Source organism: Ursus americanus, chromosome 21 (assembly GCF_024610735.1).
Source record: "Ursus americanus isolate L20-20 chromosome 21, mUrsAme1.1.p, whole genome shotgun sequence".
NCBI classification, from domain to species: domain Eukaryota; kingdom Metazoa; phylum Chordata; class Mammalia; order Carnivora; family Ursidae; genus Ursus; species Ursus americanus.
The window spans coordinates 718,142-738,843 of record NC_142147.1 but is presented as its reverse complement, the minus strand read 5'-3'; the positions used below and the strand labels follow the sequence as shown (position 1 = coordinate 738,843).

Genomic DNA, 20,702 nt, shown 5'->3' with positions numbered 1-20,702 from the left:
CCACCATCCTGGAAACATTCCAGACGCACTTCCATCTGTGTTGTCTGTAGACAGAACTGAACCAGGTGACTCACCCTCGGGCACACACAGTAGGGACCCTCCCCCTGCCACCTCCATGCCCCCCGCCTCTGCACCGCGGCCGGGGTCCCGGCCTGACCGGGCTGCTGCTGGTCTGCACAGCCCCCCGTGCTCAGCATCACCGGCTTGCTCACAGTGGCTGTGGGCTGAGCGTCCTGGTTGCGCCAGAGTGGGCACTGGTGGTTGCTGGTCCAGGAAGCGTGGACCCCTCCCAGACCTGCTCCTGACCTCAGGTCAGAGGCTGTGAGGACCCTGGGGATGGCAGAGGCTCCCCCACGTGGCTCACTGGCTGTTGTCCCCAGCCCTGGGGCAGTGCGGGGAGGGCAGAGACACAGGAAAGCCAGCCCCCACCCCGAGCTCCACCTGGGACACTTGTGGGAATGGGGCTGTGCTGACCCCATGCTGCCCTCTGGGCATGTCCCCAGCCTGCAGCAGTGAGCATGCGTTTCTTCCGTCCACAGATGTGGCTGTGATTGGAGTTCCAGACATGACATGGGGCCAGCGGGTCACTGCCCTGCTGACTCTTCAAGAGGGACACTCTCTGTCCCACAGGGAGCTCAGAGAGTGGGCAAGGTAGGTACAGGCGGGGGCTCTTGTGGGGCTGGAGGAAGGGACAGGTGGGGGAGGGACTGTCCCGGGGTCGGGGGAGGCACAGGCGGGGTCTCGCATCTTGCAGCTGTTCATCTCAGGGTCGGGGGTGGGGGGTGCCTGGAAGGTCAGGTGACATGTTACATTCCCGAGGTGCCCCCAACACACAAAGGGCCGCAGGGAGGCTCTGTGATGGTCGCTGGGGAGGTGGAGAGAGCCGGGACCACGGAGTGGGAGCCCCAGCCATCGGACAGGGTGCAGAGTCCTCTGCTGGCTTCAGGAGGGATCCACAGGCAGAGAGCCTCCTGTCCTTCCCCTCACCCACCCACCCGTGCTGAGCACGCCTTTGGGAGCTGGGGCCACCGCTCTCCCCTTGCCTGTGCCCCCACCTCAGCCCCGTCCCCTCACCGCGCGTCCCTGCAGACTCACCTTCGCCTTACCCTAGGCCGTCCCTAGAGCCTTTTTGCCCACATCCCGTGGCCCCGGGGCTTTCTCTACATGCCAACCCTCACAGACTCCCTTTCCTGTGCCTGCGGCGCCCCACGGTCAGTCACGCTGGAGGCCGAGGGACAGACAGGGAGGGGGGTCTGCAGGCAGCCTGGCTGCAGCCCCGAGCTCAGGAAGGAAGCTGTTAGTAATATCCCCCAATTCTTCATTTCCAGTCGGAGAAGTTTCTCCTTCCTCTGCCCTCTCCCTGCACCCCCTTCCTTCCCGACTTGCCTCCCTCCTCAGCACTAAAGATATTTTTGGCTTGTCCAACACGATTTCACAAACAGCAGGAGCCCATGTTTCATGAGGGGTAGCGCAGCTGGGCGATGAGCTCCCTGGGTTTGCAGAATCCCACCTGGAGCAGGGCATCCAACAGAGGAGAAGATTCTGGTCACTGTTGTGGCTTCGATTAAACACCACACGCCCTGTGCTGAGCTCTCCACCCGGGAGTCAGGGTCCAGTCCCAGGAGCCTCGTGCACCTGTCCGGCTTGGGACCATGGCCGCAGGAAGACCTGAGGCGGGTGCTCTGTGCGCTTGGGTTGGGGGGGAGAACACCCCAGGAGGTCAGGGCAGGCGGCCAACCTGCCATCTCCAGGACAGTCCCACAGTGAGGCCGGCATCCAGGCCTCTGTGTCCTCAAGCTGAAGGGTCACTGGGCAGTGACCCTGGGGCCACGCAGCCCACGGAGGGCAGGTCCAAGTCTGGATCGCTCTCCCAGACGCGGTCTTAGTGAAGGTGCTCTCCCTCCCTGTCACCTCCCGTGGTTTTCCTTCCTGAAGATTCCTCCTTCGGTCTGTACTCCCCGAGCCAGAGTCAGGGGCTCAAGCAGCACGTCCCCTCGAGGGGGTGAGCGTGGCCTGGAGGAAGGCGACAGTGCCATGTTTGTGGGACCCGGTACACGGACCGCCCATGACCATTCTATCCCCCAGATACCAAGTCAGAAAGGGGTGTGGGATTTATACACCGGGGAAGAATCCAGGGTCCGTGGTCTTGAACCACAATTGATGTCTGATGTGACCACGGAGGAGTCGTGGGCTTTAGCTTAGCATCCCATCCTCACTTTGTGCCCGCCACGCCTTCTCCCTGGAGAACACTTCCTCCGTGGTCCACGCTTCCACAGGAAGCCTGCTTTTCACAAACAGCTCAACTTTGCCTTGAGGCGAGTTCGGACTTTTCCTCTTGAACCAGATGCTGAGCCGTGGCCCTTTGCAGGAGCCCAGGGGCCGGTGCACGGGGTCCGCCGTGCGAACACGTTCCGGGGCAGAGTCCTCAGGCCCCAGCGCCCAAGGCCTGCTGCTGTCGGAGATGTCAGCGCCCACGGCCGCCCTTCCTAACGCTTCTACTTCATCTTCTAACTTTTTTGTCTTTGGTTCCTTCTTGCGAAAGTGGCCGCTAGGTTAGGGCTCCTAACGACTGGCTCTCAGCGCCGTCTGCCCCCCACCCCGCGCTCCGGCAGCACGCCTCCGCTGCTCTCGCTGCACACACTGCGTTCTTAGCACGGCTGACCCCGGAGCGGGCTCCGCTGCTCACCGAGAACACGTAGTTTGTATGTTGTGCGTATCGTGTCCCGTGTCCGTGCGGTGAGGTAACGCGCAGAAAAGAAAACGGGAAGGAAATCACACATTTTCAGTCCTCTGCCGTATTTATCCAAAAGTCCACATATAAGTGGATTCATGAAACTCAAACCGGTGTTCAAGGGTTAGCTGTATTTCTGGTCAAGCATCATCTCTCCGAGAGGGTTCAGTCACCAGGAAATGACACATGACCCAGCCTGTGCCCCCGGCCCGGGTTCCTCGGCAGCTGCCCGCTCACCTCTGCGGCCAGCCTGCCCGTGGGGACTGTCAGCGTCTGTGTCTGAACATGCCTTGAATTTGGCCTCATTCTTGAGGGTACTTTCTCCTGATGGTGGGAAGCGGTGCTCCACTGCCTTCTCACCTGGCCGTCCAGCACGGGGATCGGCCGGCGCCTTGGGCCTCCCTCTCTGGGCCCTGGCACCGGCTTGCTGCTGGCCTGCCGCAGGAGAAGCAGCCGTGGGGAGAGCCACCCACACACCCTGGAGACGCGGGGTTTGGGCAGTGGGGCTGGGGTGCTCCGAGCAGCTGCGTTCCTTGATCGAGCCTCGGGTGTGCCCTGCCTTGCCGCCAGAGTCCCTCGGATGGTGCTGGTGGTTTGCTCCGGCAAAGTCCAGCCCAGTGGTACCCTCGTGGGCCACCGGCCGTCTCTCCCAGCTGCCAGGACCACAGGTGGGGGCACGCTCTCCCCTCGTGAGCCCACACCTGCACCCCGAGCTCCCCCATGCCGGCCTGCAGCTGGCTGCTTCCAGCATGAGCCACCCCAAGGTAATGGTGCCTTCAGGGGGGTATTGCCAACACTCAGCGTCTGTGTGCGCGTGGACCCAGCCCGCAAAGGCAATTAGCATGTGTCTGTTCGCGAGCACCCAGCTGCCAAGGCTGAGAGCTGGGGGTCTCTGCCACCACCCATCATGAGCTGACCACAATACCTCACCGGTGGCTGAGGTCGCCCCCACAGCTTGCAGCCCAGAGGGCCACACACACCTCCTGGCCCCGGGCACACGTTGGGGTGCCTCCCGAGCCCCCTGCCTGGTGGCATCCTGTGCTTTCCTCAGAAAGGGGACGTGGCCCCACGCGTGGCTGTCGCAGGGACAGGTGGCTCAGAGGGGGCCTCGGGAGAGAACCGGCTCCTGCCGCCTAAGGAGTCATTTCTCAGAGTAGAGCCTGGGGGTGGCAAGACCCATCCACGTGGCCCCTCGCAGGAGAACACACCATCTAATGCAGCCCTTGTGGGAGTGCGGGACACAGGGCAGCTCTTGGACCAGCAGATCAGCCCCTCCCACTTACCACAGGGCTCTGCGGGGAGTGCAGCCCCAGCCCACCTGGCCACTGCGCCCGGGGGTCTGCAAGGGTCCCCTGGCCCGGCCGGCCTGCCTGCTCCACCCGTCTGGCCGTGGCCCCTGATAGTGACAGCCAGCCGAGAGTGGGACCCACTCTTCCCAGCTCTGGGAGGCCAGGCCCTGAGGAGGGTTTGTCCTCTGCCCACAGGTGGGCCTGGAACACGGGCCGCGGCAGGCATGGGGTATGGTTGGGCTTTGGCACCCCGGGGGACCAGTTTGCCTGTCCCATGGGGAGGGGGTGTCCGGGCCCCAAGCTCCTGCCGCTCAGAGTCTGCTTGTCTTCACAGGGGCGTCCTGGCCCCGTATGCTGTGCCCTCGGAGTTCCTGCTGGTGGAGGAGATCCCGCGGAACCAGATGGGAAAGATCAACAAGAGAGACCTGGTCAGGCAGTTCTACCCGGGTGACCAGGGTGCCCCGAGGCCGGGCACCAGCGAGCCAGCAACCCCTTTAAACTAGAACCCCGACCTCAGAGGGAGCAGAGCCGGGGCCGACAGAAGTGAGGTCACAGGGTGAGGCCGCCTCAACCCAGGGCTGGTTTTCAGATGGACGTCTGCTGCATCCCCACCACCACACCCACGCTGGCGCCACATGGGTCCCCACGGTGCCCAGCGGTATCCCCCAGGGCAGTAGGTCTCCCAGCAAAACTCAGTAAAGTCTCTGCAGGAAGCACAAGCATTGCTGTGCTTCCCGCATGGGGACCACGTGGGGTCCGCGTGCGTGTACGCATCACACAGCCAAGTTTCTCCCGTGGACTGGGCCTGTCTGTGTGGCCTCCCCAGGGGACGTGTGGCCCCACCGTCCCCCATAGGAACCTTCTAGACGAGGGACTGGCAGACTTCTGTGATGGATGAGCCAGATGGTCCGTGTCTCCGACTGCGGCCACGCGGCCCCTGTCTTCGCGGTAGCCGTGGCTACCACCGATGGCCTTGTAGCTGCCCTGCCTTGACCCTTTCCCCGCCTCTCCGTGCTGCTCCCTCTGCAGGCCCTGCAGCATGCACCCCTGCCCTTGGTGGCAGCCCGTGTGCACTGCAAGCAGAGAACCCAGAGGCTACTGGGCAGGTGGCTGGAGACCAGGGCAGCTGCTCTGCCCAAGGCTGCCGGGAAGTGGCCCTCACACTCTGGAAGTCTGGAGATTTTCCGGAATGTTATAGACCCAGAATGCGTGGCTAAGAAGAGCAGCAAAATGGGGGGGGGGGGAGGTGCCTTGAGATGCTGTAGACGCCGGCCTGACCACCCCCACCCCTGCGCTGTGTGCGGCCCAGCCCCCCCCCAAGCCTGACCCTGGGCGTAGTGTTTGCTCTGGGGTGACGGGTCCGCACCCCTCCTGCCTGAGGCCGGGACGCACGCTCCGGACACCGTCTCCCAAGCAGGCTGCCCGCCATCCGGCTCTTCTTGGGGGGCAGCCCTTGGCATCACACCTGACACCTGTGACAGGCTTCCGGCTCTCTGTGGTCTTCCCTTGTAACTAGGGAGCCACATGCCACTGGGGAAAATCAGATCGAGCCCTGCGGGGTCTTCATTTAATCCCACTGATTTGGCACTGTGTCTGTCTTAATACTGAACATTTTGATTCCCAAAAATGTTTACACAGTTATTTGGTTTATGCTACGAATTATATCAAGTACTTTCAAAAAATAATCATCTTTGACTAACGAGACCACAGAAGGATGTTGATTTGTCTTTGGAACATGTGCCCCTAAGGACACAGAATGCAACCCCACTTCCTGCGTCAGTGCGACCACGAGGCTCCCGGAAGGTTCCCCCGGGCTGGGGTTGTCTCCCACCCACACACACACGGGCCTGCTCCCTGAGGGCACAACCCTCGGCTCGACAGCCCCATGCCGTCCTGCACCCCACTCGCAAAGTGAGCCGGGAGCAGGTGCCCTGGGAGTTGGCCATTGGCGGCTTGGTTAGCGGCCTGTTGGTGCTTCTGGTCCGCCTGGAGGGGCCCCTAGCCTATTGGAGGCCATTGGGCAGGTCGAGGGTGCCTGGTGGGGTGCGTGCTGGGAGCAGAGGGGAGGCCACCTGCGCTCCCCGTGTGTCCAGATGGTGGAGGTCCGCACCCACATGTGCGGGCCCCAGGGCAGCCAAAGCCGGGGCCCACAGGGTGGGGGACAGGCCCGAAATAGCCTCGCTTCCACCTCAGTTTCCCTCTTCAGGACATGAGGCTGGCTCTGATCAAGGACTGAGGGCCTGGAGACCCCAGCATGGCCTCTCACCTAAGACCACCTCCCCCCGCCCCCAGCTCCCCCACAGGCCATGTCAGACAGCACTGAGGCCAATGGTGGGACTGGGGCAGCCAAGGGTCAGCACAGGCCGGGCTGCCACGCACCCACAGGTCACTTCCATGCGTGCTCGGCTGCAGGCGCGCTGGCCTCCTATGTCTCATACCCTGGTGCCGCGTCAACAGCACAGGGTCCCCCATGGCTAGGGACTGGCCCAGGCCCACAGCAAGCCCATGGCCACTGGTGTCTGTGTTCGGATCCTTCCGTGTCTTCCCTCTGTGCCCTGGGACCTCCCTGGAACCTTCCTCCCATGCCCCTCCCAGGATGGATGCTGGCCGGGAGAAGTCCACAGTGCTGGGCCGTCAGGGTCAGGGCAGATGCCCCTTGTGTCGGGGGTGGGGGCTGAGTCCCCACGAGGGCCTGGGGACTAGACTCTCCAGGTGTGTCTGTGCACAGAGCCGCCTGCCACCCTGGTCCTGGCTAACACAGCCGAAGCTGGGACATCCCCCGCCTCCGGGCAGCCCAGGGCAGGAGCCAGGTGCCCCTGAGGGAGGCAAGGGTGCGAGCACTCCGAGGCCCGCTGAGGCCCGGCAGCGCCGAGAGCCAGGTCCTGGTGCGCAAAGCCTGGCGTTTCCGTCTGGGGAGGGTGTTAGAGACAGGCTCTGCCCCCATTTTTGGGAGGATAGGATCTCCGTGGAAAACAGAGCAGTGCCTGACGGATGGAAGCAGCCCCATGTGGGGGGCACGCACCTCTGGGGGCACATGCCACAGCCGCACCTGCACGGTACCCTGCGATGCCCCCCAGCCCCTGCGCTGAGCAGGCCGGGTCATAAGTTACTTTGAGAATCCCTAGAATCCGCTCACGTCTGAAACTCCAGCTCCTTTTCTGTTTTATGTTGAGTTTCTACATAAAAAGGTTTTTGAAGGAGATTCAAGCCCTAAACAATGAGCTTGAAAACCGTGGCTCTGGTTCTTAGCGTGGCCCTGACCTGTGTGTAACCTCGCCTCTGGGGCCCCTGGGGACCGCACTGCCCCCTGCCCTGGGCACTGGACACTCGGCTCGCGTCCCCCTTGTCCCCAGCAGCCGCACTGGGGCCGTCTTTCTCCTTGTGGACCCTGCAGCTCTGGTCAGTTGCTCAGGGTTGCTGTCCTGTGTGCACGGCCGTGGCTGCTTGGCAGCCCCTCTGGAGCCTCCAGAGTCCAAGCCGCACACACTCCGCTGGGACCGCTGCGCCCTGCCCTTCTGTGCCCTCTGGGCCCTCTGTGTCCCCACCCCAGCCTGTGCACAGAGGTCAGAGCAGCCCTTCGTCCTGCCCGCGAGGGATAGCGTGTCCTTTGTTAAAACACGAACAAGGCAGTAAACTCTGAGCTCCCAAATGGATCAGTTTTGGATTTTCACGCCCTCTTCGTACCACCGCCACAACTGCATGGGACACGTCCCTGGGGAAGGATCGCAGTGAAGGCACGGACGTGAGTAGGTGGACGAGCACAGGCCAGGGCGACGGCCATGGACCCTGTGCTGCGAGGTCGGGGGGGTGCACTCCCTGAGTAGGAGGGAGAGGAGGGCGGCGGCCCCACTCAGGTCCCCACTGGCCGTGTTCCTGCCGCCAGGCTTCCAGACGGTACCCCCGGGGGTGTGCCCAGCAAACGGGGCCGTGTGGTGGGCGACCATCCAGGGTCCCAGGAAGAGGGAGTCTGGGTACAAGCCACACCGTGTCTAAGGAGTGAGGTCAGATGACAAACCAGCTGAACAGTGGGGCCGCCAACAGACGTGTGACCGAGGGCACGGGGACGGTGGTCTGGTCAGGAAGGCCAGGCAGCCCGGTCAGGAGGCGGGGCCCCTGGGATGCCCCTGTGTGTCGCCGGGACCTGCGTAAGGAGCTGGGCAGCCAGGAGCCGGGATGTGCTTTGACAGCAGGGGGTTGGGAGGCCAGCACAGGGCGTGCCAAGGAGAAGGGCGTTGGCTGGGTTTCCGCACCCCTGGTGGGCACCCTGGAGCTTCAGCAGCAGGGCCGTCCCTGGGGGGCCAGAGCCAGAGGGACGAGGGTCACCGCAGGGCCCTGACCGTGGACAGTGGCCGGGGGGCCAGAGCCAGAGGGACGAGGGTCACCGCAGGGCCCTGACCGTGGACAGTGGCCGGGGAGCCACAGCCAGAGGGATGAGGGTCACCGCAGGGCCCTGACCGTGGACAGTGGCTGGGGAGCCAGAGCCAGAGGGACAAGGGTCACTGCAGGGCCCTGACTGGACAGTGACCGGGGGGCCAGAGCCAGAGGGACGAGGGTCACCACAGGGCCCTGACCATGGACAGTGGCTGGGGAGCCAGAGCCAGAGGAACAAGGGTCACCGCAGGGCCCTGACCATGGACAGTGGCCAGGGGAGCCAGAGCCAGAGGGACGAGGGTCACCGCAGGGCCCTGACCATGGACAGTGGCCAGGGGAGCCAGAGTTAGAGGGACGAGGTGACACTCGACTGGCCGCTGCTGGCCTGGACGATGGAGAGAGGGGCTGTGGGTGCCTCGAGAAGCTGGGGAAGACAAGGAGACGGCTCATCCCCTGAAGCCTCCAGAAGGGACCAGCCCTGGGACACTGTGAGCCTGGGCCACGAGTCCTGGCCGGCTCCCGACCTCCAGCCTGAGCGGACGAGTGTGTCTGGCGTTCAGGAAGGGGTAGCTGTTCCAGCGTTGTCCTTACTGCCTATGTCCGTCCACCAGTCTCCCGTCCGCTGACGTTCTAAGAGGAAGAAAGGGGCTGTCGGAGGTGCCCCCGGACCCTGTCCCGCAGCCTCTGTGCAGTCTTCTCTCCCGGCCAGCGTCCTGAGGACTCGGCCCCTCCACACCCGCGTCACCGTGCCCGTGAGAAATGCAAGATGTGGGAAGCGGGTCTGGCACAGGAATAGAGGGGGTTGGGGAAGAGGTCTCCAGCAGCGCATGGGGGAAGCCGGCCGGCTCGTCCCTGCAGACACTATCACTCCGCCAGGACAGGAGGTCCTAATTTCCAATTCCCACGCTCCCCTTCCAACACCTCCCAGCAGTCGTGCTTTCTGTCCCTCTTCTGGGTCCCTGGCTGGCGACATTTCCATGGGGAAAACAACCCGGTGGGCGGCCAGGGCCCGAGGGCAGCACCGACACGCGTACGCCAGCCTGCATGCCTCTCCGAGCCTGTTTCATCAGGAAGACAGGGACAAGGGCACCCACACATGAGGTCAGAAGGATTTGGTGGAAATCACATTCCTGAAGGTCCCTCCTTGTGCCTGGCTCAGGCCACAGGTTTGGCAAAGGGGTTTCCTGCTTGGCCCTCAACCCCTAATGGGTGGGTCTTCTAGGTCCTTCATTCAGGGGTCCAGCTCCAGAACCTGGGGTGCAGGAACAGGAGCTCAGGATGGCGGGAGGCCTGGGGGCCCGGGCCGCATTTCAGGGGTAGAGCCCTTCCTGCAGTGCGACCATGGCAGAGCACAGAGCAGATACCAGGAGGGCAGCTCCCACCTGACCTGGTCTCCCCTGAGACCATGCAGCCCTTCAGTGTGGAGCTGGGCCAGGTGGCCAGCCGGTGTCGGCCCTCCCCAAAGGCTAGATCCGTCTGCATCTGCTGGCGCATGGAGTTTCCCGCGGGTGTGTGAAGTGTGCACGCAGGTGCCCTGCACACGTGCGTGTAAGGGGGTGAGCGCATGCATGTGGGCCTGGGCGTCCCTGTGCACATGTATGTACGGACAACTCTATCTGTGGGCTTGCGTGCCCACTTCTGGGTGTGACCTAGCTATGTGTGGACTGGGCGTCTGCACACTCCTTCACGTGGTGGCCCTGGCCCCCTGAGGCCCTCCCAAGCGGGAGCCATGCCCACCTAGGCAGTATCTGTCATCGGCATGCAGCGCACGTCATCCGCTAACCGTCTGCTCGTAGACACACAGCCGTTCCATTACTCTGTAGCCGCTACAGGCCGTTAAGCCGTCCGTCGGCTTCATCCAGCCTGGCAGCCCTCTCCCCACCAGCACGCAATAAAACCATTGGAACAGCAGCAACAACCAGCAGCCGCATCCGTACCGTGTCTGTGACACTCCCGTTAGCACCTGCCTCAACGGGGAAGAGCCACTTAGTTAGAAGACGATGTCACACTGCACGAGCCGGATGGATGTGCACGCTGCGTGCATACGGACATACAGACATACACACCCGAGCAGATGTGCGTGCCTGCATGGACGCGCAGACACAGACGTGCGTGCACACACACGTCTACACACCACACGGATCTGGGCCCTGAAGCCACCTGCCAGGTGTCAGCTGCCCCCGGGCCGCCGGTGTCCAGTGAGGGCCAGAGCAGGATCAGATCGCTGAGGGGCGTGCTGGGAGCCATCAGCAGGTGGCACGAGGCTCCAGCCTGGGACCCCGTCCTCCTAAGCAGCCTGCACGTGGACCCCGGCTTCTCCCACCCCAAATCGGTGAAATCCATTCACACTGGATCAAGAACATTTTTTAAATCATTTTAAACATTGAGAACGGAAGAAGACTGGCCGGTGCCTTGTCCACCCCAGCCACCAGGTCTGGGCCTCATGCCGGACTGACCTCCTGTCCTGTTCAGAAAGTAACAACAGCAGCCCCTTCCCCCCAGGACCTGAGTGGGGCCCTGGCCGGTGCTCCTGCCATGTCGTTTCAGAGCCGACACAGATCGGCCGCCGACTTCATGCCTCTCTGCACCTTGCTGTGCTCGCGGACCCAAGCTCTGAGTCGCCACGCAGAGGCCTGCCTGCTCCACGTGTCACCTTCGTGGATCATGTGGTCATTGGCACAAGCCTCTTCCCTAAAAGGCCGTGCCGTGCTGACTGCCTCCAGCAGACAAGACACCGTGTCTCACCTCCAGGCAGCACGGACGGACAGACTTCTCATCTTTGCCACGGTGCGGGGTGTGAAATCGGATCTCTTTATTTTCATTTGCATCCCCTGGTGGCTGCTTGGGTGGAATATTTTGAAAACACTTGCCCCTTGTGGTTTTGTTCTGTGGATTCCCTGTTCGTGTTCTTCGCCCGTTTTCTATCTGGTTGGTGATTTTCTTGATTATGCATTGGTATTTAGCTTGCCTTTTATTTTGTTTAATGGTATCTATTGAATGGAAGAGTTTTTAAACTTTAATGTGTTTAAATGCATTTATCTTTTTTATGGTTTGTTTTTCTTATCTAAAAAATTCTTTCCTACTCCAAGTTCATAAATACATTTTCCTGTATCTTCGTCTAAAGTTGCAAAGCTTTGCTTTGTTCGCATAAGCTCCTAGTTCATTGGAAGTTTATTTTCACGCATGGTGTGAAAGGCCCTGATTTTCCCCGTATGGAATGGCTGGTGTTTCCGTCTTATTTGAGAAAGGGAGACAGAGACAGAAGGAGAGGGAGAAGCAGACTCCCCACTGAGCAGGGAGCCCGACATGGGGCTCGATCCCAGGACCCTGAGATCATGACCTGAGCCGAAGGCAGATGCTTCACCGACTGAGTCACCCAGCTGTCCCCAAATAAATAAAATCTTTTTTTAAAAAGTCTTCTGGAGGTGTTATGTGAGGTGGTGGAATTTATAAGCTAATTTGGTGACATTTGCCGTCTTCATACTGTGCGCCCTCTGGTCCACAAACACGGCCCGGCCCTGCGTGTTTTCGGGCTGCTTCCCATTTTGTAGTCCTCTCAGTAACACTTGCGCCCGTCTCTAGAGAGTGTTGCTCACAGGCCCTGTCTTGGGTCTGTTGGAATCTTGAGTGACTCTCTGTCGTGTTTGGGTTTCCGTCCTACAGCCCCTGCTCAGTTCTTCCGTGGTCATCAACACCTGACAACACGCTAGCAAGTCACCTCTCCTCCTTTGCCTCCCCACTCCTCTCACTGCACCACCGAAACATCCGGTGGAGTGAAAACCAGGGAAGGGGTGGTGCCCCAGAGCCCCCGTCCAGGTCCGCAGGGGAGCGCCGGTGGGCGCCTGGCGCAGATCAGCTCCTGTGTTACTGACATGCTCCGGAACACGCACTCAGCTTCTTTGGGAGGGTTTCCTCTCTATCAAACTGGACGTCCCGTCCGTCTTCGACTGTTACCTTGGGCCCTGATGACGGTGTCCCGACACGGGTAAGGCCTGCGTGGGCACAGCGTGCAGATGGCAGCAGGAGCCCGAGTTATTCTCTAATGTGAGCGTCGAGCACCACGGCTTATCTACAATTCCAAAATCCAAAAGCTTTGAAAAACAAGGTGGTTTTTTTTTTTATGTTGGTTGTAAACTGATTTGGCAGATGTTACAGATTTAAATGTGCCCCCCCCCCGATTCCCATGTTGAAACCAAGCCCCCAGCGTGACGGTATAAGCAGGTGGGGCTGTGGGAGGTGGTGAGGTCATGAGGTGGAGCTTTGCGGTGGGATTCGTACCCTTAAAGGAAACCCCAAAGAGCACCCTTGCCCCTCCCGCCGTGGGGACACGGCCAGGAGACCCCCTGTGAGCCAGGAAGCCCTCACCAGACGCGGAATGTGCTGGAGCCTACACCTTGGGCTCCCACCCTCCGGAATGTGAGAAATCTTCTTGTTGCCACTTTCTTGCAGTCGCCTGAATGGACAGGAAGCTGGCTGAGGTCTTTCTGGACTCGACTCGCGAGTCTGTGCGTTGCTCACGGTGCCATCCGAGACCCCCACAGCGTGCCACGTGATGCGGCAAGGGTGCCTTTCAAACATCTGAACACTTGTGAATCCTAATTTGGGCCTGCATTTTATGCAGAATTTTGAAGGGTGATAAAATCGGTCCGAGACTTGCTGGGCCTGTGGTCTTCTCGGACACGGGGCTGGGGGGCGCGTCTTTAATCGCCGATTTGATCCCCTTGACAGCGACTGGTTTGTCCACAAGTGTGACTTCTTCAAGAGTCCAGGTGATTCGCTGTCTTCTGTGAGACTTACCTGCCGTCCGGCTTTCGGATCGGTGGTCTTCTCGGACACCCTGCAGCTTGTCCTGCCCTGTCCCTCACAGCACCGTGCGTCTCCTTGTTGATGTGGCCAGAGTTCGTCTGTTTAGCTTGTCCTTCTGGTCGCTCGTCCTCACCGTGGTTTCTTTGGACTGTTCCTGTCCGCCATCACCCTCTTGTCCTGCCCCCGGCCGGCTGCCATCGCCTGTTCCTGCAAAGGCATCCCGGTGCTTAGGCGCCCCTGGGGGTCATCACACTCTGCTACGTGGCACTTCTGGTACCAAACCGTGGTCGTTTCCACTTCGACTTAATCTCTTAATCCATGAGTTACTTGGGAGCCGTGTGTCCTCCACGTTCGTGCTCTGCCGGCGTCCCCAGCGCACAGCCCTGTGGGCCCAGCTCTTAGAAACCCAAGGCGCGTTTGTGCCCCCTCCGTGGCCAAGTGATTGAAAACGTGCCAGTGTGGTCGCCTCGGGATCACCTGGGGGTCACCCTCGTCCCCCAGGATGCGGCCCATTAAATCTCCACGTGGGGCCTCGTGCGTCTTTCCTTAGTGTGTCTCAACGCCATGTTCTTTGGCCCATTTATTCATGATTATTCTGTATTTTTGGTGAATTGTTAGCATTTCTATCTCTATTCATGCTTTTTCCTTGAATTTTCTTTTTCTGAGAAATCTTGCTCTTCCCCCGTTGGGCCTGTCTTTGCTGTCCGTGTGGTTCTGCATATGTTTCCTAAGAGCAGCAGAGCCCACGTCTGTAAACCCAGCGGATAACCCGCCATTTAGCTACTGAATTTAGTCCGTTTGTTCTGATGGTTGATGTATCTGCAGCTCTTTCTGCAGTCTTAGTTTGCATTTTCTGCCTACCCCCTTATGGATTTTTTGTTTGTTTTGCCTTCTTTTTTGTTGTATTGATGACCTTCTCTATTTTTTTCTCATTGCTTATTTGGAAATTATAAATTAAATTTGTGGGGCACCTGGCTGGCTCGGCTGGTGGAGCGTGCCACTCTCGATGTCAGGGTCATGAGTTCGAGCCCCACGTTGGGCGTGGAGATGACTTAAAATAATAAATACATACACACATACACGCATGTTGAATTTCTGTTGAGTACCCTTAAATTTTCGAGAGCGTGCTATCATGCTTACAGTTCTTTTTCCAAGTTGAGTTTACAGTTCTACGGTCTGTGGCCCCCGTGGCCGGTGCCTGTGTTCCTCCCCGCCCCGCTACGATCCTGATACGCTTCTCTAGAGTTTCCTTCTTGTTTTGTTTTAGAAACAAAAGTTAATAGGCTTTGTTTTTACAGTCAGTGGGTAAATTTAGTGACATTCTCTCAATTTCTTGGCTCAGCGGATTTCCTTGTAACGAATAGTGTTCTGCGACCGTTGTTTTGTAAGCGTCTCCGACTGGTCAGCCTGCTTCACCCTCACCCATCTGAGTGTTTTGTCCTCACTCTTACACGACGGGCTGCCTGGGTCCAGGAAGCCGCCTCACTACTCCTCTGCCTCTGGCACCTTCATGTCTTCCAAGTTCATGGGGCTTTTTTTCTGGTGCGGTGAAGGTTTTCTTTGTCCTTGACATCACGGTGTGTGTGCACGACGGAAACACCCAGCAGCTCTGGTTTGTGTGTCCTCCCCACGGCCTGGACCTCCAGAGGAAGACGCTCCTCTTTGGGTAGAGACCTACGCTGGACGGCGCGCGGCTTGGCCCTGTCCCGCTCAGCTCACCTGCACTGGGGTCAGCGAGTCAGCCCCACTGCTGTGCACAGAGGAGCCAAGCCGGACCCTCAGCACCCTACCTACCGTGCCCAGGGCTCAGCACAGGCATCGTCTCTCCGGGCCCCTTAGTTCGGTTTATCTTGTTGGAGCAATTGGTGGGACAAGCTCTCTAGAGAATTCTGAATCTTGCTTCTCTCAACAGCCGCAGACCTTGGGCCACCACCCATGACTTCGTTCCAGGCAGGGACGGAACCCCTGGCTAGGGAGAGGCCAAGGGCAGGGTCAGCCTCCAGGTGAAGACAGGTCTGCCAACAGGCCGTCCACTCCCGTTTAGACCATCAGCCCGAAGGTCACAGGAGACTGGGCGGGCACTTCTGCCACGTCATAACCCGCATCCGGAAGTCCCCTCCTTACGCGCCTTGAGTCAGGCCTGTCAGGTGTGGTCACTCATGCAACTTAAGACGAACTGGGTCTGGGTATGGTCCTGTGCTCTGAACCTCACTCAGGGGGACGAGGTGCTAGACCCTGGCTGGCCACGTGCCTCCTTGGCTGGGGAGGGCAAGACACCTGCAGTGGGGCAGAAGTGGTGGCCTGAAATGAAACCGGGGGCCTTTCTGGAACCGAGGAAGGTGCTGGGAGTAAGCTGGGTGCCCAGTTCAGAGCCGGCAGAGCCTGGGGCAGGGTCACATTAGGGTCCAGAAGGGCTAAAGGACTTGAGAGGGCAGCAGACTGACAGGGTTGCTGAGTGTGGCAGCTGGAGGAGTAGGAGTCTGGAGCGTTCCGGGGTTTCCAGCTCAGCAGCTGGAATGCAAAGTACAGGGGAGGAACCGGTGGGTCGGAGAGAGTGGAAGGTGGGGCTCAGACCTGCCCGCGCTCAGCCTGAACTGACAGCATTGGGCAAGCGCGGACATCCAGCGGAGCCTCCGAGAGAGAGGAGACGGGGGTCCTGCACAGACGCACACGGGCTCCCCATGTTTGGGAGAAAGCAGGGAGCAGCAGCAAGGAGAATGGCTGAAACGCACCGATTCCCCCAAGGAGGCAGGGAGGCCACTCCCTGGGGGCTGCTCGGTGTGGCCCGGGCCTCCTGCCCAGCAGCCTGCAATCCTGGGTGTGCTGGAGGGTCTTGTGCCGGGCACCCCCTCTTGCACCAACCTGGCCCTTCTGCCCCGAGTCCATCCGTCTGCAGGAGAAGTTCTGACGGGAAGGGCCGTGGCCCCGTATCTGTCTTGTGGGCCCGTCACTGCTGTGGGAAACACCGCAGGCCACACAGAGACCCCGCCCATCGGCCAAGCCCCAACGGCCGCACCGCCCGCAGAGCCCCCAGCACCAGTGGCCCCAGAATGAAGCGCGAGATGAAATGTGCAAGGGGACGGCAGGGTCCTGTTCCGGCAGCGGTTCACCTGAACGATCACTACTGTGATTCATCCTCTCCCACATTGGTCACCAGTCCACTCGATATCGATCCAAAGACGCCAGCGCTGGCTGAGTGCAGTGGGCTGGGGACCTCGGGGGCAGTGCGGACTGGGCTGGCTCAGGGACCCCTCCCCGTCCTCCCCTCCCCCACTCGAACTGAGGAGGGCCCAGCACGCAGCTCTGGGGGCAGCTTCTCCGGGCCACGTGGACAAAAGGCTGACAGACGAGGGGACGGGTGACCCCGCAGGCAGCCCACAGGGCCCAGGGGACAACCCTGGCCTCCCTGCCTCCCAGGCTGGGAAGGACCAGCCACTTGGTGTCCTCATTTGCCTGGAGCTCATCCCTCCAGCTCCTTCCAGTCGGGGACCCTCCCCAGCCTGGGGCCTGCACCCAGGGCGGGTGTGTGTGCCCCAGCCACACTCAGGGCCCCCGCGAACTGGCCAGGAAACAGACTCACCGAGGCCACTCTGAAGAAAGGGGGCTTAACCTCAGGCTCACGAGACCCCGATGGGTACACCCTCCTGGTCCCTCCTTGAGAATGTTCCCTCTGCTCCCCACTTCATGTGCCAAAACCAGGCCAATTACTGGCAGTGCTCACCGGGCACAGACTGCCAGCCAGGTCAGCTGGGGTGAAGACACTGGTGAAAGAGGCCCAGCCTGGTGCACCTGCCCTGAGAGGCCTCTCACACCGCCTGGCCCCCCAACACGCTCACCACGCGTCTCTGGCCTGGCTTGCCTCCCAGCCTTCCACGCCTTCCACGCCTTCCTGGCTCAGAGGGCAGCTGCCCACACCGTCCCCTCGCCTGGGTCCTCAGCACCCTGAGACTGAATGAGCTGGACTGGGGGCTACACACCTGCCCTTGCATCTTGGGGAGCGTGGGCCCCTGGGCCTGTCTCGGTGAGGGTTTTTACTGGAGTGAGTTTTTCCGTCAAAACCGGCTTCCTGCAGACAGCTTACAAATTCCTTTAAAACTTGACCATCTGAGCCCAGTGACCTCTGTTCTCTGGCCTGTGTGCCCCCCAGCGTGTTCCCCTGAACCCTGGGTTCTCGAGCACTCCTGGGCTGACCTCAGGAGCTTGGGGCTGTGGCGGGTGGCCTGGCTCAGCCGACCACAGTGCCCCTTGTCAGAGGCCAGGCCCCATAGCCCTTGCTGGCCTGGCCGCCCACAGCACATCCGGGCCAGCCACAGGGCGGAGTCCAGGCCACCGACAGCCAACACCAGGAAAACCTCAGTCAAGCTGCTCCCGGCCCAGCCAGGGGTGGGTGAGGGGTCGGCAGCCCAGGGCTGTCTCTGGGGTGGACATGGCAGGAATCGGCGTGACCCTAAGGCCAGCATTCCCTCATCCCTCCTAGGAGAGCAAGAAGGCCGAGGACTCCATGCTGGGGTCCCTTTGCCCTGGGAGGGGTGTGGGCATGCAGGGTCACCATGGGGCTCCATTTCTGGAGCAGCCTGGGGGAGGGACAGGTGTGTCCAGGGTGGGGGTGAGAAAGACCCATCACCGCGTCGGCCTGGTGCCTGAGCACAGAGCTGGGATGACCTCTGGGCCAGAAGTGGGAGGACTGGCCCGCTCTCCCTGTGGCCTCTGCCAGGGCATCCCTAGAGCCACACTGCCCCCTGCTGGTGTCAGAGGGGTGGTAGGAGCCGCGAGGACACCCACCCCCACCCAGGACTTAGGGCTGATTCTTACATAAAGGACACAGGAACTGAGTCCGGGGGATCTGGGGCCACTCGCTGGCCGGAATCTGCAGGTCGTATCAGAGATGCAGGGCAGGACGGGACCGTGGCCCCAGCGGCTGGGGGCTTGGAGCCCCGGGACAGCCCTTGAGGGAGACCAGGCCCGAGAGCCCGCGGGACGCCTCTGCCCCCACCCCCAGCCTCTCTTCTGTCTGCTGTCTGTGACCACCCGTCTGTAGTTTTTCAGCATCCAAGACTTTAACAACAGTTTGGGAACGACTACTCGGTGTGTGTTTGGGGGATTGTCACTGGGCTTCTTCACAAAGACAAGGCCCTCCAAACCTGACGGCCTCCACCTGCAGTGTGTCCCGTGGCCGCCAGAGGGCAGGCGCGGCCTGGGCCGGGCCGTGACACCCTGTCCTCCCCAGGCCAGCCCGGCCTCGCCCACCCTCGCTCCTCTCCTCCAGGCCCCACGCCCCAGGCACCACCCCCGTCACCATCCCTTCTGACACCTGCAACCATTCAGGGGATGGGAAGCCCCCCGCAGGACCCCACTGCCCTGTCCAGGCCGCAGGGGCTAGTCGGGCCTCCAGGAGCCCCCAAACTGCACCCACCTGCCAACCTTTGCCCGGCTCCTTGAGGACTCCCTATATGCTATTTCACCATGTTCCATGTTAGGGTTTATTGGTGCTTTCTGACTCCCCTGGGAGGGCAGCCCCACCGGGACCTTCTCAGCACTAAAGCCCAGAGCCTGGAGCGTGGGAACTGCAAAGATGGAATGGGGGTCACAGGGGTCAGCCTCTCTCCTGACCTCCAGCCCAGGCTCCATGACTGAAGGGTTGGCCTGGGCTGCCAGCCCCACCTGCACTGGCCTGTCACGTGGGCCTCGTCCAGACTCCCTGTTCTTGCCTCTAAGGGGAGGGGCCCAGAGAGACCGCCACATGTGGGGCCAGAACGGCGCCTGGGTCTCCAGGAGCACGTCACTGTCGTCATGCACAGCAGCCCCCCAGGCGTCTCCACATGGGTGACCACAGGCCTTGCCCCCTGCCCAGGACAACACCTGGGGTCCGGTCACCCCCTTCCCTCAGCACCTCCAGACCCCCGGCATTCCTCCCCTCCCCTCTTTGTCCACCTTCCGTCCAGGCCCCCCTCCTCCGCGGCTGCCTGAGCCCCAGGTGGGCAGCTGCCCCTCGGTGCAGCCCCAGGGGCTGTGTTCACGCCAGGCAGTTGTTTGGCATGAGACCCGAACTGACCCTCCCTGGCAAAATGGATCTGTGCTGCACAGGAGCCCCTGGCGGGCTGCAGGCGGTGTAGATGTGGCAGTGACCCCTGTGACCTGGGCTGTCCCCCCAGAACAAGCTCCCGCACACTTCGCTGCTGGAACGACATCTTCAGGTCAGGCGTCCGAGTGGGCTCCGTGGAGTCTTCTGCCCCTGGTCACAGACCAGAAGGCCAAGGGCATTGTGTTGGCCCCGGAGGCAGAGGACGCACCCCCAGAGGGGTCCTGACTGGGAGCAGGGCATGGGAGGGGCCCTGGTCGTGGGTCGTGGGTTGAGGAGGGTTCTGCCCCTCCCCCAAGGTGCAGCCTGTGGTGACCAAACTCCACGGGTCCTGCCCTAAGGAGGCTGCAGAGTTGTGGAAAGGGGAGCAACCCAGAGTGGGGGATCAGAGCTGCAGACATGGGGCGCAGAGACAGAGGGTCCGAAGGGTAGGATGCCCCAAGCCCACAGGAAAACGAGAGGGCTCTCCTGGAGGGGCCTGTCCCCTTTAGGAACGAGAGTGAACTGGCCCTTCGGCCAGGGGTGGACCAGCCCCAGACAAGACCTCCATGCTCGTGGAACCCAACCACCTCCCTGGGACACAAGGGGAAACTGAGGTTGGTGAAGAGAGCAACATGGCAGGGCCTCAAGCTAGGACTGGAACTCAGGAGGAGGGTCGCCCCCTCCCTGCCCCTGGGGTGGGGGAGGGACAGGAAGGCTTGTTCACCAGCCTGGAGACCACACCCATTCCCATGGGCCCTTCCCTGCACCTGGGGCTCCCCGTGTCTGGACTATAGCTTACCCTCCCCCTGGGAAACCCCCTGGCCCCTGAGATTGTTGGCTGGGAGACAAATGGCCAAGAGCAACGTGGAGGGAGGGAGGGCAAGCAGAGAGAGAGGAAGGGATCTCACACGGCCATGTCCCTCGCCCCTGGTTAGATTGCCTGAGGTTAACCAGGGGGGCTCAGCCACCTGCCCCCTTCTACCCCCTACAGTAGTCCCAGGAGGCAGAAACCCAAAGCATTCAGAGGGCTGCCTCACCCATGTTTAGGGTCCTTAACCTCAGAGGCAGGATGGTGGCCCCGAGGGGCTGCTCCCCAGGCCTGGGGCCTCAGAGCCCGGAGATGGAAGGGGCTCCCCGCCAACTCCCCACCTTGGAGGAGGGAGTGCCAGGGACAGTCCCTGCCAGAGCCTCCGGCAGGCAGTCTGGCCTCCCTCCAAGCAGGCCGAGGGCACAGATGGCCCACACCTGCCCCACCGGCCCACGATCTGGACAGGAGAGCAGAGGCCCGGTCCTGCTCCACGGCCACTCCCCACTCCCCCGCTCTGAAGAGAACTCGTCCGCCCACAGGGTCCGTGCTCCATCCTTCACTCTCCACCGTCCATTACTGCGTGCTGGGCCTGTGAGGGGGACACACACAGATCACTGCCCACCTAACGGGAGGCCA

The 20,702-nt window shown here is 61.3% G+C and overlaps 1 protein-coding gene across 4 annotated transcripts in view; it reads left to right on the top strand.

Annotated features, from left to right (window-relative positions):
- ACSF3 (acyl-CoA synthetase family member 3) overlaps positions 1–5,724 on the top strand; it is a 52,210-nt gene extending 46,486 nt beyond the window's left edge. For all 4 annotated transcript variants that reach the window (XM_045772663.2, XM_045772664.2, XM_087870368.1 and 1 more), the window contains 2 exons: positions 540–651; positions 4,355–5,724. In XM_045772663.2, coding sequence (XP_045628619.2) covers positions 540–651; positions 4,355–4,523 — 281 coding nt within the window. In that variant the 3' untranslated portion in view covers positions 4,524–5,724. The remainder of the gene's footprint in view (positions 1–539; positions 652–4,354) is intronic.
- The last annotated feature ends 14,978 nt before the right edge of the window (positions 5,725–20,702 follow it).